The sequence below is a fragment of the Pongo pygmaeus genome, chromosome 9 (genome assembly GCF_028885625.2).
Source record: "Pongo pygmaeus isolate AG05252 chromosome 9, NHGRI_mPonPyg2-v2.0_pri, whole genome shotgun sequence".
Lineage (NCBI taxonomy): Eukaryota > Metazoa > Chordata > Mammalia > Primates > Hominidae > Pongo > Pongo pygmaeus.
In genome coordinates, this window is record NC_072382.2 from 126,384,301 (window position 1) to 126,403,385 (window position 19,085).

At 43.2% G+C, this 19,085-nt stretch overlaps 1 protein-coding gene across 1 annotated transcript in view; it reads right to left on the reverse strand.

Moving 5' to 3' along the window:
• Nucleotides 1-102: 102 nt before the first annotated feature.
• Nucleotides 103-19,085, reverse strand: part of SIAE (sialic acid acetylesterase) — a 38,652-nt gene continuing 19,669 nt past the window's right edge. The window contains exons 5-10 of the mRNA XM_054441728.2: nucleotides 14,404-14,581; nucleotides 12,862-12,971; nucleotides 12,161-12,294; nucleotides 4,422-4,579; nucleotides 3,258-3,453; nucleotides 103-1,910 (exon numbers count right to left, since the gene is read on the reverse strand). Coding sequence (XP_054297703.2) covers nucleotides 1,659-1,910; nucleotides 3,258-3,453; nucleotides 4,422-4,579; nucleotides 12,161-12,294; nucleotides 12,862-12,971; nucleotides 14,404-14,581 — 1,028 coding nt within the window. The 3' untranslated portion in view covers nucleotides 103-1,658. The remainder of the gene's footprint in view (nucleotides 1,911-3,257; nucleotides 3,454-4,421; nucleotides 4,580-12,160; nucleotides 12,295-12,861; nucleotides 12,972-14,403; nucleotides 14,582-19,085) is intronic.

Consider the following 19,085-nt stretch of genomic DNA (forward strand, 5'->3'; position numbering starts at 1 on the left):
TTTCACATTAAGGGGAGGAAAGCTACCCACAGATAGCATTCTTACTCCTTTTCACATGCTTCAAGGACATTTTGCAAGTGGCTATAAATACATACACATCACTAGTGATTATGCTTTTATTTCCAACTTCTTATAGGTAACATAATTTTCAGGCAATGTTAGCTGTTTTTAATCCATCAGTAAACTGCATTAAGATTCTTAATAATAAACACAGAAGGCCTCTTTCATATTTGTATCATCTGCATTATTTTTCTATATGCTTGTCATGTGGCTTTACTTTCAGCCTCACTCTTTTCTTCCAAATGGATTATCCTTAAACCTTTTGCCTTTAAAGAGCCTGAGATTTATATTTAACTCGAACAACAGTTTGCCTCTGTTGCCCCTATGTTCATGTTTTCCTAAGCCAGAGTTTCCCACCCCTCCTGTTCCTGGCAGCCCAAGTGCCTTCCCTGGGCTACGCCCACCTGGCCTTGCTTTTCATTCCTTAGGGCAGTCACTTAGCACCTCCCAAAGTGCCTGCACATGTTTCTTATTTCTTAAACATTCGTATTACCACTATTTAGATTGAAGGAACAGAATTGGTTTGGGCTTGAAGAGAATACAAAGAGATCTGTCTTCAATTATCTGAAAGCCTCTGATAGTAGTAAAGTTTCACAGGAGAAAGATTTTGGTTCCACATAAGGAAAAACTTGGAAAGTTTTGAATGGAAAGTTCATACAGAGATTCAGGAAGCACCTGTGGGAAGTTCTGTAAAGAACATGAACACTAGCTGGCCTGTGTGGTCTTTCAAGTCTCTCCAATCCTGAGATCCCACCACGCTGGATAAAATCCCTCCAATCCTGAGATCCCACCACGCTGGATAAAATCCCTCCAATCCTGAGATCCCACCACGCTGGATAAAATCTCTCCAATCCTGAGATCCCACCACGCTGGATAAAATCCCTCCAATCCTGAGATCCCACCACGCTGGATAAAATCCCTCCAATCCTGAGATCCCACCACGCTGGATAAAATCCCTCCAATCCTGAGATCCCACCACGCTGGATAAAATCCCTCCAATCCTGAGATCCCACCACGCTGGATAAAATCCCTCCAATCCTGAGATCCCACCACGCTGGATAAAATCTCTCCAATCCTGAGATCCCACCACGCTGGATAAAATCCCTCCAATCCTGAGATCCCACCACGCTGGATAAAATCTCTCCAATCCTGAGATCCCACCACGCTGGATAAAATCCCTCCAATCCTGAGATCCCACCACGCTGGATAAAATCTCTCCAATCCTGAGATCCCACCACGCTGGATAAAATCCCTCCAATCCTGAGATCCCACCACGCTGGATAAAAGGGGCAAAAGGATTAGACATTTCACTCCCATTAATATGAGGGAAGTGAATGACATTGAGGTCCAATTTGTCTGTAGTTCAGAATTAGTCCAATACAGACCCTTAGACTAACTAGGGAACAAAAAGCAAGCATTTCAAGTTACCTATAAGCCCGGGCTCATCAGAATATAGAAACAGCCATGTGCTAGCTGAAAGCCATTCAATGAGGCTTTCTATTAATTTCCTTTAAAAGCAGTGGTTATTATTGAAACTCCTAAATGCTAAAATCTGAAGGACCCATCCTTATATCTAAGTTCTGATCATATTGAAACAGTCACTTAGCAACATTGCTCTGATGTCCAGGATCCTGGTCTGTAATGAAAGCAATGAAGGGAGAGGCTGGCAGGGCACTGCTGGGGTGGTATAGGGGACACTGCTTATATTCACAAGGCCATGTGGTCCAAGCATAGCGGAGAGCAACCACAGTGCCACGACAAGAATCGATCGCCAGGGTCAGGGACTGGGTGGAGACAGTGCTCATGGAAGCTGGAAGCCACTTGCATCGACGGTCACTGCAACAGGAGATCTAATAAGACAGCCATAAAATAGGAATGATTAGGTCAGAAGGGTTTTCCAAGAAACTGGGCACCGCTCTTTCAGACAGAATGGATGGGAGGAAAGGAGACACTCTCCACCAAGGACCTACTCCTACAGTAAGCAGAACAAACCTGAGCCCACTTTGGATCTAGTCAGCACAGCCACAGGTTGATAATACATGTTCATGTGATCAAATAAATAATTTTAATAAATAAAACATTTACCGAGGGAGACAAGGAAGCATGATCACATGAAGCATTTAGGGAAGGCTCCCCTGAACATTCTTTGGGTGATCCCTCTTGCCAAACAGCAAGGCAGGCAGGAATTTAAGTGAACAGAGTGGCCCAGCTGCTGCTGCTCCTCTCTGGCACTCCCAGAGCCACTGCCGAATGAAGAAGGGGCATAAAGGAACTCTAGACACGAAGCCTTTCTCAAGCCAGAAGGCAATCCAGAAACGGGAATACAAATTATCCAGACCACTGGCAACTGACTAAAGAGGAGAGCTCAGAATGCAGACATCTCTCAATTCACCTGGAACCCAGTGTGGAAAGAAGCTAAGTGGGGTAAGTGCCAACCAAGCATCTGAGGCAGGTGGATACCGTAGTTAGGACTTCAGAAATAGCAGCCCTAGATAAACTCCTGTGTAGTTAAAGTTTGCCTTTAATATTCTTTTCTCTTCTCCAATGCATTCTTTTCACACACCCCTTCCCAACCTAAGGCTTCATGATTCCCAAAGTCACTCATTTAAATGTTCCATGTAGGAATGCCTCCATCTCCCACCCTCAACTATTGAAGACTCCTGAATAACCTCTTTCATCAATGGCCCCAATTCCACAGCAGAATGACCCCTGCTAGGTATTAAAAGGACTCATTATATTAAGTCACACTAAGTTACAAATACCTAAGAATAAGCCTCTCAAAGGAGAACCTAAACTCAGAAAATGTCAGGATTTAGGAGAGTGTAACAAAAAATACACCCAAGGATGGGGTAAATATTCTGGAGCAAGGATCCTTCAATAGGTAACCTACAAATAAAGCTGCAGGCCCTGCCCTAGCAAAGATGGTTGCTTTGGCAGAGAAAATTTAAAAGGAAATTAAAAATTTTTTAAAGTCCATTTTAATATGGACTTGTTTTCCCTTTCTCGATTGTCCTGTCTACCAAAAGTGCCTCCAAGCTAGTGAATTAACAGCTGTTTATTTGCTGCTCTGAAATAAGCTCAGCCCCCAACCAACCAAGACCTGCCGCACCGTAATAACAAAAGAGATGGCCTCAGTGTGGAGGAAATCTTGACTCCACCACAAAATGAACCCCTGTTTATTCTGCTGTTCTTCTCACCTCAAATATCTTGTTGTCCTTTTTCTGCACCTGGATTTGCTGGTAATATGTGAGATTGAGCAGCCCCTTGTGAGCCAAGAGTTCTATCTTCTCAGGCAGTGGTCCTTCAAAGGTCAAATTCTTCTCACCATAAGCCAGAGCACGGGCCCCCAAGTGCAGCCGATAAGCCACAGTCTGTTTATCTCGAGGGTGGATGCTACAAGATAAGGAATAAGTAGAGAACTTTGGGTTTAAGCTCAACAATAACCACATTTTTTTAAAAGGGGGATTATACAAAGCACTCTTTATGAAAGTAAGAATAAAGGTGACTGAACTCCGTGATCAGTGGTTAGTCAGCTTAAGGGAAATGGTGAATGGTAACCATAGATGGGGCTCTGGGCCTTCTATGGGTTGGAAACCTTGAAACAATAGATGACTTGGAAGGAAGGAATAAAGGGCAGGTTGGGAGGAGGGAGGGAGACATGGAAGAAGGAAAGATACCAGAACTAACCTAAGAGAGCTAACTTATAAGATTTTTCCTAACCACTAAAAGTCAGGTTTCTTCTGAATCAACTGTTCATTATTTAGTCCCCTAGAGCTTTTATTCATTTATTCAATAAATCAATCAAGTTCCTCCTATAATCCAGACACTGTGTGTTGGACTCTATTTCCTATGTGAAATCCCCTCACATCCTACAGTTAGTGTGTGGTGTTCCCTGGGGCTGATCACAGGTATCTCAGTATTCCTCCTGTGAGGCCAGAGGAATGCTGGAATTCCATTTCCTGCTGTCACTGAAGTTAACTGTAGCCTTATGACTTAGTTTGGCCAGTGCAATGTGAGCAGAAATGACTTGTGTGGAAGCACTGAATTGCCAGTATGAGACTTTAAGATGACTGTGGAAGCACAGGTCAACTTGGAGCCTCTATTGCTCTGGGTCTATGAATGATTACAGTGAGAAAAGTCTCTGTTGACCTTCTTTTAACATAGACAGTGACCAAGAAATAAATTTTTGGTGCATCAAAGAACTGAGATGTTGAGGGTGTTTGTTGTTACTGCAGCACATCCCAGCATACATGATTCTAAGTGCCAATCCTCAGTCTAATCTGCCCCTCACCGGTGAACATCAGAGTGAAAGACTACAAAGAACATATACTGTTCATGCAAAGCCCAAGAAGCAATCATACCTGCCAAAAGGCGAGTCTCTATCACAGAGATCCATAGCTACAGCCATGAAAGTATTGGGCATCTTTGGGTTGGGGACATAGCCGAAGTCTGCTGTTTGATGCCAACGGATCTGGGGAAATCCATCGTCTGAGCTCTTCTTAGACAAATCTGAAGATAACTAGAAAGCACAGACATTGCTAATTTTATTGTATCAGAATCCCACACTGGAGTCTTTTTCACTGGCAGACTCTGCTTCTGCTTCTCTCATTGCATTTAAATGCTCATTCAACACGTATTTACTGAGCTTCTTACTGTTGTGGCAGTGTCTCTCCAAAGACAGCAGCAACAGTCCCTCTCATCCCATGTGCCCTCTTGCAGTGCAACTTGGCCACACCTCTCATCAAGCAGCGGGGTCTGTTTCTCTTCCCTTTGAATCTAAGATTTGCTTTGACTCATAGAATGCAGGAGAAATGATGTTGTACAGCTCCTGAGTCTTGGCCTTATGAGGCCTTGCCTTCTGAATTCATTCTCTTGAAACCCTGAGCTGGTCATGTAAACACTCTCCACTTACCCTGCTGGAGAGATTATGGAGTGAGAGGGGCCTTGGAAATTGAAAGATCATAGAAAGAGAGGCTCTAGTGTTCCAGCAATCACAGATAAGGGGCCAGTCATATGGATTTCTAGATCATCCAGTTCAAATTGCAGCCACATAAGCAAGCCTAGCTGGTATCACGTAGGGCAGAAATGAGCCATCCCAGGTGAGCCCTACCTGGCCAACCCAAGGAATCATGAGCAAAAAATATGGCTGATGGTTTAAGCCCCTAAGTTTTGGGGTAGCTTGTTACAAAGCAATAGATAACTGATACATCTGTATACAATACAGGGCTATGCACTGTAGGGAAGCAGAAAAGAATCTGCCCTTGAGCATATGCTAAATTGCATCGAAGACCCCAATTCTTCACTCCTTCCTATATCCACACCCTCTTGCCATGTGGCTTGGCAGTTCCTCCTGTTAACAGGACAAGTATGTTTCCCAACCCCCTGATTCTAAGCTCAGCCATGTGGTTTGCTTTGAACAATCGACAGAAGCAGAAAGTATGGTGTGTCACTTCCTAGCCTAAGTGACCCCGCATGGCTCCACTTGCTCATTTGCACTGCTGCTATCACCATAAGAAGGACGTGCCTGGGCTAGCCTGCTGCTCCCTCGAGAAGGACAAGAGCTTCTGGAGAAGGACAAGAGCTCCCCTGCTGACCCACAGAGGTCTGAAAGAGCCCAAAGATCTGCAGCGTAGCCAAATCACCCAAACCCCCAGCTCCCCAGACAAGAGCTACCTATATAAGAAAGGCTATTTTAGGCCAGGGGTTTTGAGGTAGTTTGTTACACAGCAGTAGCTAACTGGTACAAGTACTTTACAGCTTTGTTGAGGAGGACAGACCTACACATAAGAAATAAACACAAGGATTGAATGGGTTTATGTTTCATAAACATATAAAATAGTGTGGATTAAATGTTAAATCAGTGCCACAGACAGCAAGTACTAAACATTTAGACAGGCAAAGGTTATTATTATAGGAAAACGTGGCCTCAGAATTCATAAAAACAAATGGGCATCAAAAATATGAGAAGTCACTACAGGCAGTACTGCTCATACTTCACATGTTAGAAGCAGGTAAGATGCAAAGGTGGGGAGGAGAATGGTCATTCTGAGAGAAGGGCAATCCAGGTGGACCGGAGGATTTGTGAAGGAAAGGCAAAGTTGGAAAGATAGCAAGGCAAGTGTTTGTATAGTTGATACTTTTGTATTAGGCAATAAAGAACCACTGTAGAGGTGATAGCTGCACAACACTGTGAATGTGCTAAAGTGCTACTGAACTCAATTGCATGTTATATGAATTTCACCTCAATTAAGAAATTACAGAGCCACTGAAATTATTGACGTGATCAAAGGACCATTTCAAAAGATTGTTCTAGAGATCATACAAATGGCTCTGGCAAAAAAACAAAATAAGGCCAGGCATGGTGGCTCATGCTTATAATCCCAGCACTTTTGGAGGCCGAGGCAGGTGGATCACCTGAGGTCAGGAGTTCAAGACCAGCCTGGCCAACATGGTGAAACCCCATCTCTACTAAAAATACAAAAAATTAGTCAGGAGTGGTGGCAGACACCCGTAATCCCAGCTACTCGGGAGGCTGAGGCAGGAGAATCACTTTGAACCCAGGAGGCAGAGGATGCAGTGAGCCAACATTGTGCCACTGCACTCCAACCTGGGCAAGAAGGTGAGACTCCATCTCAAAAAACAAAAAAGAAGCCAGAATAAAGGACTTAACGCAGAGAGACTGATTAGTTAAGCAGCTATTATAATATTCTAGACACAAAAACAAAGGTCTAATCTACAGAGATAGTAGTGGAATGGGATGATGAGAAATAACATAAACTGACAAAACCAGGCAACCAACTGGATATGGGGAACAAGAGAAAGGGTAAAATCCATCATTCGGAAGCCACGGCATCTGAATTAACTGTGTGGCATCTCAGGCATCCAAGCAGCACCAGAATATTTGGGGAATAATATTGTTCCAGAAAGAGCCTGTGAAGGATCCACGGCTCATGTATTATCAGTCAGCTCATGTATTTATTCATGCTTTTAACAAATATTTACTGAGGACCTACTCTGTGTCATGCACTAATACTGGCCTAGGAGATAGAGCAGTGAACAAAACACAAGAATCCGTTCCCATTCTTATACCCTAGTGGAAAGAGAGAACGAATAACAAGATAGATCCGTAAACTACATATCCTATGAGAAAGTGACAAGTGCACTGGAGAAAAAGATAATAGGGAAGGAGGAGAGAGTGTCAGAGTTGAACGAAAACTAGAAGGAGATGCGCGAAGAAGCTATGAGGATATCTGGGTATGTTAGGCAGATGACCCAGAGGGAGCTGAATCCTTATACAATACTCTCCTCTTTGTGGTAGGGGGAACTCGTAACTTGATTCTAACCAGTAGGCTATGGCAAAGGTAATGGGATATCACTCCTGTGATTATGTTGTATATGGCAAAAGTGAAGGGATTTTGCAGATGTTACAAGTAAGGTCCCCAGTCAGCTGACTTCACATTCATCAAAAGTGAGAGTATCATGGTGAACCTGAACTAATCAGGTGAGTCCTTTCAAAGATGGTCTAGAAGCCCTCCCCTGCTGGCCTTCAAGAAGTAAGCTGCCATGAGTTCTACAGCTTCAAGGAGGTAAATTCTGCCGACAACCACAGGAGCTTGGAGGAGAACTCCAAGCCTCAGATGAGACCCCAGCTCTGTCTGACACCTTCACTTCCACCCTCAGCAGAAGATCCAGCTAAGCCATGCAGGCCCAGACTTCTCACCCATAGAAACTGAGATGATAAATGTGCGTTGTATTGTTTTAAGCTGCTAAATATGCAGTCATTTCTTACTCAGCAATAGAAAACTAAAACAGCGGGAAAAGAACTTTCTAGGAAGAATGGAAAAGAAAATGGCAGGCCCCAGGACGGGAGTATGCCTAGCGTGCTTAAAGAAAAGTAAGGCAGCCAGTGTGGCTGGAGTGGTGTAGGCAAGGCAGAGAGAATTAGGAGGTGAGGTCGGCGGGTAATACGGGTGGGGGCACATCATGTATGGCCTTGCTGACCTCAGCACACGAGGACCCACTGGAGCCTTCCAACCTGACTTACACTTCAAAGAGTCACTTTGATATATTGAGAATATCCTACAGGAGGATAAAAAAAGGTAGAAACAGGAAGAAGACCAGTTAGGAGGCAATAATTCAAGGGAGAGATGATGGTGGCTTAGACTAGCGTAGGAGGAGTAAAGGTAGTGAGAAGTGGTCAGATTCTGAATGCAGAGTGAGTTAACAGGATTTGTTTTCATCTAAACGGAAAGTTGATATACTCCTACTCCTGCAAAACAGAGACTCCCAGAAAAAAAAAATCTTTACTCTTACTATGACACAGGCAGTCCAGCTATTTCTTCCTTCTTTTTCTGATGTTTACATCACCCTGTCCTTTGATTTAGATAGCATCTTATTCTTAGCTCCAGTTCCAGCCAATGAGAGGCATCAACCTGTTATCTCTCTTTTACATACCATGATCTAACTGTAAGTCAAACCACAAACTGGGAAGCAGTCTGGGCCAGCAACAACATTTTTTTTTGACTCCACTTCAAAATGTCTGACCCCATCAGAGGACTGCATTTTACACAGACTGTTCCACCCAGCCTTATTACTCACACAGCCCAGAAAATACCTGACATCATCCCTACAAATGTGGCCAAATGCAACTTTGAATCGAGGATATTTTCTGCTCTCTGAGTTGCTCCAGAAAGATGAGAAAATCATCAGGAGAACACGGAGAGGTTGCAGTAATTACAGAAACGAGCCTTGGATATGACATGGAACTAATAGGCCATTTCCAATTCTCTTATTAAAATTCTCTTAGGCAAATCAGCTTTAACATAGGAAATGATAAAAGGTGCCGCTGAAGCCTCACAGTAGAATCTCATGAAGACTAGAAAACGGGAATTAAAAATCCATCAAGTCACCCTACTTCTTCCACACCCAGAAGACAAAGTGGAACCATGTGCACCAGCCAGGGTCATATTGAAGATCACAGTAACAACGCCACAGGAAAGAATCTGTGGTTAAAAAAAAAAAAAAAAAAAAAAAAAAAAAAAAAAAAAAAAAAAAAAAAACTAGCCTGAAGCTCAGCAGGAAGCAATGCTAATGACAGTCCCTCAAGCCAAGGGAATTTTCTCAAAATGGCAGTTTGCTGAGAATTCTTGCAGCAATTCACTTTCATTGACTGCACTATTATATACTCGCCACATGGGGGCACCGGCGTACTCCACACCCACATGGAATTCCTGTTTTCCTAATCTGAGATACAGTGGGGCGCTAATCCGTCTTCCACAGTGGCTGGTAGAAATACTGCAGCTAATAAAGGCGTAGACCAGCCAAAGAATATAAAGCTGGCCACGCTCACAAATAACATGCTGCAGTTTGTGGTCTGTTCAACTGTTCCTCCAAATCCCTATTTAAAAACCACACTCCTTGGGACTCCAGCCCCTAGCCTCTTGCTGTTTCTCTCCCAGGCTCCAGGTGGCTTTTCTACTAATAAGTCTGGGATACACGTGTCCAGCCCTGGTCTCTCCATGGAACTCACATCTTCCATCTCTAGCTGTACTCTAGTCACTGCAACCATCGTTTCAAACTTAGCACTTCTATGAAGCCAGTTCCTCTTTCCTTACAGACCAACTGTCCCTCCAGATCTTCTGATTTCTCTCATCAACACTATTCAACACTAACATTATCTGGCATGTTCCAGGCTTTCCATGGATGAACTCATTCAATATTTAAAATAACAAAGAGTTCAGTATCGTGTTCAAAATCACATGGCTCAGGAAGTGTCAGAGCTAGCATCTGAATGCACTTAGTCTAGCTCAGACTCAGTCTGAACCATGATGCTGGCATGCTGGGTATTTCCCTTTGAAGGGATATGTTTATATTTCCAGACTTCCACTAGTAACCAGCATGTTTTTGTTGGTGATAATAAAGTTAAAACCTGGAGGTTAAGGGACTTTCACTAAACTGTAAGGCATAAGTATAGAACCAGGTCTTTCTGATTGCTATATTTCCTTTTTTTTTTTTTTTTTTTTTTTTTTGAGACGTTGTTTCGCTCTTATTGCCCAGGCTGAGTGCAATGCTCACCACAACCTCTGCCTCCTGGGTTCAAGCGATTCTCCTGCCTCAGCCTCCAGAGTAGTTGGGATTACAGGGATGCGCCACCACACCCGACTAATTTTGTATTTTTAGTAGAGACAGGGCTTCTCCATGTTGGTCAGGCTGGTCTCGAACTCCCGACCTCAGGTGATCTGCCCACCTCGGCCTCCCAGAGTGCTGGGATTACAAGCGTGAGCCATCACGCCCGGCCTGATTGCTATATTTCTAGCACCTCACAAGATTCACAGCACATAATAAGCATTCAACACATACTTTTGGTTTGAGTTGGCTAAAGTCATACTCAAATCACCATGTACACAGGCCAAGGGAGAAAAAAGTACTTCCAAAGCCCAAGTGTAGTTTCCACCAACAGAGATGCAGAACTGGTGACAGGAGTTGCTACTTTGAAAATAATGAGCAGAATAATCTTATTTCAAAGTCAGAACAAATGCAGGAAAGAAGAAAGAAAATAATCATAAAGGCATTTTAAGTGAGAAGGTCTATACAAATATTCAAAAGAAGGTACAGTGAAAAGGAGAAGGTACAGGAGTTGGAAGGATGGTGACAGCATGTGTGGGGCGTGCGGAGGTAGGTGTCTGGGACCATGGATGTCCCATTTACACAGTAAAGTCTATGCTCTTGTCATATTGTAAGATGGGCATTGTTTTTATATTACCTTACTTGTTTGATTTCTTATGTTCTAGAAAAACCAGCACTACCACCCTGCTAAAAAGTGTAGTTCATATGAAGATGTGGAGGCTAGGCAATTATGAACTTGGTCAAATATGTTTATTCTTTTTATGCAAGGCTGAAAGCAGAATCTTTCTGACTAGCTATCTCTAATTAACTGTATGGTTTCTCTTGCTATCTTTTTTCATTCATGTGTTAAGCCGCTATTTAATGAGTGCCAATCAACTACATACGTACTAGGGATGTTAAGTGTGACCCAGGAAAATGTAGTCATGTAGGCAACCTCATGCAAATAAAGAAGGGAAGTAGAGAGAAAGGGGGCATCTAACCCAGACTCTGGATAGTCACAGAAGGCTTCCTAACTAATATGTAGGCTGAGACCTAAAGGATGATTAAAGTTAACTAGGAAAGTATGGAAGGCAAGGAGCAAGTGCAATGGCCTGGGAGTGACAAAGCATGGTGGATTCCAGGGAGTGGAATGGATAACACCAAGTTGGGGAGGGGGTGGGGAAATGGACATTCTCACAGACAGTTGCTAAGAGCATAAATTTATACAAATTCATGAATTTCTTCAGAGAAATCTGGGGACATGTTCAAAGCCTTACAAAGGTGTACCTTTTGACCCAGAAATTTCATTTCTGGGAATTTACCTTAGGGAAATAATCAAGCATATATGCAGTGATTTAGCAACAAGGAAAATAAACATCCCAAAGCTTATTAAAGCAAAACGTTTAAAACAACCTAAGTGCCCAATCTATAGACAGCTAGTTAAATAAACTACAATGTAACCATATTTCAGACTCTACAGTCATTACAAACTGCATTGAAGATTAATATTTATTGACATGAAAAATCGTTTACTACTTATCTGTAATTGAAATATTACTTTTAGAGAAAAATGCAAGATATAGTATGGATCTATTTCAAAAATAAATGAGCAGAAGACAGCTGCTTATTTTTGGATTGAAAAATTATCAATGTTTTTAGCTTCTTTTTTGCTTATCTTTTTAATATTTCCTCAATGAAACTGTAATGCTTTTTAAATAAGAAGTATTAGTTACTTATCAACTTTTTTTGAAGATTTAATTGTCCTATCAGTGAACTGAGATGAAGTAAGCCTTACATTCAGTTCTTGACCAGCATGTTATGAGGACAAAAAAGGAAGATGAACTCCAGGAAAGAGATCTAAATAGCACATCCCCACACCGATGCCCATAAACCTCTTCCTCTCAACACAGGAACAGGTGTTGACACGAACAGAGAAGCCTTTACCCACATCGCACCTGGACAAGTCCAAACAGAGAAGCCTTTACCCACATCGCACCTGGACAAGTCCAAATGGGAAGAAGCGCTCCGTCTGCCCCTGGGAACCACGGTGGAAGGTTTCACGCCAGTCTTCGATGAGTGCAGGGAATGTGCAATTGTACAGATCCGTGTTATAATTTATATTGGACTCCCCTAAAAACAGTCCAAATTGTAAGGGGAGTTTGGAGTAGACTGCAAAAATGACCACACATTACTCTCCTCCCTCTATCCATGCCCTGAGGTAGGGGTCTTCCCACAGTCTCTCTGGACTGGCCTTTTTCCAGCCAATGGGGCATCAGCAAATGTGGTACGAACAGAGGCTTGAAAAGTACTTCAGGTTTGGGCTCTGTCCTCTCCTGATGACCCTGGAATCCTGAGACTATTATATAAATAATAAATGAGTCTGTACAGGCTTGCTGAAGGATAAGACGTCACCTCAGCACCATGTTGCAACAGCCCCCAGACAATACATCTAGGGAGAGACCATCCTAGGTCATCCAGCCACCAGACAATCTGCCAGGTGGCCAAAGACACATAAGAGGTCCCAGCAGGAATTAGCTGAAGCAGCCCAGACATAAAAACTACCCTGCTCACCCACAGAACAGTGAGCTGAATAAAATTGTAAAGTTATTGTTGCTTTAATCCACTACATTCTAGGGTGCTGTGTTATACAGCAAACGCTATGTGATACGATGGAGAAAGAGTGCACTGAACACTTACCCTGGTACCATACTACCCCTTTCAGAGTCATATTGCACAGTGGGTGGATCATGGCGTTCCAGAGAACAGAGTGCTTACTGGGACCAGTTACAGAATCGTATGGAACAGACCTGAAATCATACGAGGCACAAGTGTCACCAGAGAGCCAGTGACTGATCACATAAGGGTCCCTAATTGGGCATCTATCCACTTTCACTTGTGGCAAACTTCTGATGAAAGCAACACAGAATTAAAATTGAATTGAAACTCTTTTTCTTGAAAACATGTGAATATTCTCTGAATTTCACCTCCAGGTTATTCCCAAAATAAGTGTATCGATCAGCTTTCTATGGTAATTAAAGGTAATTTCTAAGGTAATTAAAGCCACAGGGAAGTAGTGCTTTATTGTTGAGTATCTCACATTGTTGGGGGGGGGCAATAAATTTACTTAACTTTTATTAAATAAACCTTTATTTAATGGACAGACATTTAGGTCATTTTAAACTTTTTGCTTTTATATGCAATGCCAGGATTATCTTCCTTATAGCTAAGTCATTGCATATATGCTTAACTATATCCATAAGATAAATTCCCAGAAATGAAATTGCTGTGTCAAAGGGCATCTTTTTTAAGGCTCTGAACACGTTCTCAAATTTCTCTGTAGAATATTTATATGAATTTATCCTGTAGCTGCTGCGTGTGAGAAGCCCACTTGCCCACACCCTCGGGATTATCCCTTCCACCCCCAGAGATCTGGTCTAACGCTCAACTCCTACTCTACTGCAGGCCATTCTTCCTGTTCCAAAGTTGAATATCTTCACTCCCCCACAGGCAAGCTTTTACCCAAACTATACCAAGAGCTCAAGCCCATCCTCCTCCCACAGGCCTTCCCAGTGTGAATGAGACATGGTCCATGAAAGCAGGTCACATATGCTCATCTCTACATTGATGTTAGTATCGGGATTTGTATTCACTAGCCCTTTCCCTCCCCAAGTATTCTTCCTGATCCAGCCTTTCCTAAGCAGGTGTTCATAGTCAGTATACTGATACATTTCTTTGAGTACATGTTTATAACATTTTTTCTTTCTGTTGGATTGTTTATTCTTCTAGGCAATACAGCACAATGGTTAGGTGCACAGACATTGAAGCCAGACTTGCCACTTACTAGTCATGCTCATGAGCAAGTTACTAAATCTCTCTGAAATGTAGTGTCTTCACCCATGGTCTTTAATATCTACACTTCAATATATTAATATATATTCAATATATTAATAATTTATATATATAAAGGCTTAGCACAGTGTCTGGCATATAAAAAGCTTTCAGTAACCACTAGCTATTACTATTATTAGGGAAAAACATACTTTTTTTTTACATGTTCTCAAACGATTGTGGTGGCAATGACAGTGAAAATAATGCTTTCCCTGTGCATGAATAAATTACATACAATCAACACATATTGGGACATTCACCACATACTTAACTCCCCACAGAGGACGATGACCCTCTCTCTTGCATAATTCCCTGGTAGGCTCTTTCTCAGACTGGAGAATGCTGTCTTACCCTTGTTTAGGGACCCCGCAGGCTTTCAGTGACCGTCCAGATGACCAAGCTTCAATGGGTGTCCCGCCCCAGCTGGAGGCGATCAGCCCGATGGGATACTGCAGAGTGTCATACAGGTGACGTCCAAAGAGCCAGCACACTGCTGACATGTACTTGAAATATCCATGGCCTAAGTTTTCTGTTCAGAGAAATGGTTAAAGAAAAAGAGCCAGAGAAAGGTTGATGGATACAAACTGCAGCTGCTAGGTCGGTGTAGGTGAGAAGGGTGGGCAGAGGTCATTCTTCTGTTGTTTTCTAAGACTTTCAAAAGTAGGATAAGATTGAGAAGCACAGAGAAGATACAGCATCAAGACCAATATGCTGGTCTGAACACTATTATCTCTTCCAAACCTTCCCTAAGGAGAATCTTTTCTAAGGGAGAAAACCGTAACCTTAGTGACAGTTTCCTTTTATCTGTCTTCATGTTTTTTCAGTTACTCAAAATGCTTATTCTCATAACAAGGAAATAGCTCTCTCCGCCTGGGAGAGAGGCAGATATGATACCGATTTTGCTCTCAGTCTGAGTATAAATAATTCACTTACATAACATGGAAGTTAAAACTCTGGCTAGGCAATAGGCTTCCCCGTGCTTCCCATCACTTATAGGATCTGCAGACTCTCGGATAATCAATGCTCCCCCTCAAACAGGTGAGAGGTGGGAAGGCCATCATGTCCCCATGCTACTGTCTTCCATCTCTCCTCTCTGACTCAGCCCCTCATACCCACTTAGCTCTGTGGAAGGGAAAAAGTAAGCAGGGGGCAACTTAAGAAGAAATGTGTATTTTTTTTTTTCTGGTGGCTTTATACCCAATTTTATAGTTACAGTAAAGAGGCTGGGCGCGGTGGCTCACACCTATAATCCCAGCACTTTGAGAGAACGAGGCGGGTAGATCATCTGAGGTCAGGAGTTCGAGACCAGCCTGGCCCATATGGTGAAACCCCGTCTCTACTAAAAATACAAATATTAGCTGGGCGTGGTGGTGCATGCCTGTAATCCCAGCTACTCGGGAGGCTGAGGCAGAAGAATCGCTTGAACGTGGGAGGCAGAGGTTGCAGTGAGCCGAGATCGTGCCATTGCACTCCAGCCTGGGCAAGAAGAGCAAAACTCTGTCTCAAAAAAATAAATAAAAAATAAAATAAAAGTCAAAAAATAAAAATAAATAGCTATGGTAAAGAAAATATGGACAGATAAGTGATGGGAAATTTGGCCCGAAGGGAAAGCAACAGAAGCCAAAACTAGTATTTAAATTCTCAGCACAGTCTAACTAATTCATCTAATTACACTGCCCAGTAACCAACAGAGGCAAGAGTGAGCAATTTCATGTTAGAAGAAAGCTGGTGAAGAGGGGAGCATGCATGCACACACAAGGATGGGATCAGTTCAGCCCAAGGTTTATTAAAGACTGACTATGGCTAAGTCACTGGCACTCCAAAAGTAGACAGTGCAATAGTGAGGATTCAAATCAATTCCAAAATAATTAAAATGGACAGAGCACCTACCATGTATCAGGAACTACTAGATGGATGGGAGACAGTGACAAAAGTGAATATAGAGACACATGGAACCTCTCCTCATAGGTCTTATAGTTGACAGAATAAGGCAAGTAGGGCCGGGCATGGTGGCTTATGCCTGTAATCCCAGCACTTTGGGAGGCTGAGGCAGGCAGATCACGAGGTCAGGAGTTCGAGACCAGCCTGACCAACGTGGTGAAACCCCATCTTGATCACGAGGTCAGGAGTTCGAGACCAGCCTGACCAACGTGGTGAAACCCCATCTTTACTAAAAATACAAAAAAATTAGCTGGGTGTGGTGGTGCACACCTGTAATTCTAGCTGCTCAGGAGGCTGAGGCAGGAGAATCGCTTGAACCTGGGAGGCGGAGGTTGCAGTGAGCCGAGATTGTGCCACTGCACTCCAGCCTGGGCAACAGAGTAAGGCTCTGTCTCAAAAAAAAAAAAAAAAAAAAGAATAAGACAAGTATTTAGTTGAATAAAATATATGGCAAAAGATGGTAAGTACAAACAAGTATTAAGGAGTTTTAACACAAAGAAAGAATATCAAATGAGAGGCAGATCCTAAAAGGCCTAATAAACACTGACCTCCCCGCCCCGCACCATGCTTCCACAACACTCTGTGCATTGCTCCATCACTAGACCTTGCAATAACCATCTGTTCAGTGTTTCCCTTAGCTCACTACACTATTAGCAGAGACTTCACCTGATTCACGTCTGTATCCCCAGTGTCCAGGACATGATGGAGAGTCAGTGTTTGCTGACTGATTGAGGGTGGCTGTGGTTTCACTGACAGTAGGTAGAGGGGAGTGGTAAACAGGAGGGAAGAAGAGAGCTGGGGAAGCCTTAAACCAGCAACAGGAGTTTAATAGACAGAGCTGGCACTCAAGGCAGAAGAAAAAATACATGAAAAGGCACACAGAATAGGGAATATTCTGAGAGTATCTGGCTGGAGCAGAGATTATAAAAGAGAACAGTGGAAGATAAGACTGGAGGGGAGGTTAGAGCCACATCTTGGAGTAGAGAAAATGGAAACCCACTTGAAAATGCTTGAGAATGAGAATGTGGGACGTAGGCAAAATAACAGACCCCAAAGACGTCCACACACTCATCCCTGGAACCTGTGGCTGTGTTACCTCGCATGGTGAAAGGCACTTTGTAGACGTGATTAAGGTTAGGGACCTTGAGATAGAGAGAGTGTCCTGGCTCATCTAGGTGGGTCCAATCTAATCACAAGAGTCCTTAAAATCAGAAAACCTTTCCCAGCAGCAGTGATGTGATGACAGAAGAAGAGGCAGGAGACCGGGCACAGTGGCTCATACCTGTAATCCTGGCACTTTGGGAGTCTGAGGCAGGCAGGTCATGGATCACTTGAGGCCAGGAGTTCCAGACCAGCCTGGCCAACATAGTGAAACCCCGTCTCTACTAAAATACAAATATTAGCTGGGCGTGGTGGGGCACACCTGTAATCCTGGCTACTCGGGAGGCTGAGGCAGAAGAATCACTTGAACCTGGGAGGTGGAGGTTGCAGTGAGCCGAGATCACATCACTGCACTCTAGCCTGGGTAACAGAGTGAGACTCCGTCAAAAAAAAAAAAAGGGGGTGGGGAAGAGCAGAGCAGGCAAGAGAGATTCTCAATGTGGGAGATACATCCTCTGTGCCCTTCCTAGGTATCTGCATTGCCTCGCCTCTTTCAGGCTGCTACTGAAATGCTGCCTTTCCCCATCCCAGCAGGAACACTTCCTACTGCCTCCCTCCCCTGATAGATTTATTTGTTTTTGTCTCATTAGCACATGTCACCCAGTAACCTATCCTGTGATATCCACATTTATTCATTCAGTTTCTGATTTCACTAAGTGAAAACAAGTTCAGATAGCAAGGCATAATACATTATCCAAATTTGATTGAGTCCTGAGTTTTGGAAACCATGTAGTAAGAGTTCATAGAGCAAAGGATTCGTCCAAAAATTTACCTGAATCCATTCAGTTCCTGAGCTCTTTTACAGGGAGAGTTCAGATAGTGTAAGACTGGATAGCATCAGATACTTGGTCTATAATTTACTTATTTTATGATTCACTTTTAGTATTCCCTTACACTAGACTGTAAGCTCCATGAGGTCAGGTATTCTTGCCTGTTTTACTCACTACAATATCCCCAGCACTTAGAACAGTGTCGAGCACATAGTAGGCACTCAAATATTTAAGTGAATTACTACTGTAAATGTAGGAGCATCTGAGCACCAAGGAAAGCATGCACAGGAGAAAAAGAAAAAGTCCAGGGGGAACACAAGGACCACCTCTGAGGGAAGGGAATGAAGAAGCAAAGAAAAAGGGATGGAGAAGACAGAGGAGGAGAACCAGGAAAAGAAAGCACCAGGCAAGCAAGGAAAGACATGCAGTTTCTAAAGGGGGTGGTCCGCAGTGCCGAATGTGGCAAAGGTCTCTAGGTTTATCATTAGAAGAACGATAGTAACATCAAGGTGAACAAATTGTTGAGGAGGAAGCAGAAGCCAGGTGACAAAGGGCTGAAGAGTGAACACAGGAAAAGTCAGTGAAAAGAATGAAAACAGATGTTCTAGAAAGGTTTAACAAAGCAAAGGAGAAAGATGAAGCATCTGAGAAGAGTGTTTGCGATGTTTACTGTTGTTTTGTTTTGTTTTATTTTGTGAGAATAAAAGAAAGACTAAGCTCAGAGAGCAGGGACTGTGTGTCCATTTGGTCATTGCTGTATCCCTGGGGCCTGACACAGATCCTGACACAAAGCAGTCATGAAATGGAGAGTGGCCGGGTGCGGTGGCTCACGCCTGTAATCCCAGCACTTTGGGAGGCCGAGGTGGGCGGATCACGAGGTCAGGAGTTCGAGACCAGCCTGGCCAATATGGTGAAACCCCATCTCTACTAAAAATACAAAAATTAGCTGGGCATGGTGGCCGGTGCCTGTAGTCCCAGCTACTCGGGAGGCTCAGGCAGGGGAATCACTTGAACCCAGGAGGCAGAGGTTGCAGGTGAGCCAAGATCACACCACTGCATTCCAACCTGGGTGACAGACTGAGACTCCGTGTCAAAAAAAAAAGGGAAAAAGAAAAAAAAAGAAATGGAGAGCTCATGCTGAATGGACTGAGGGGAAAACCA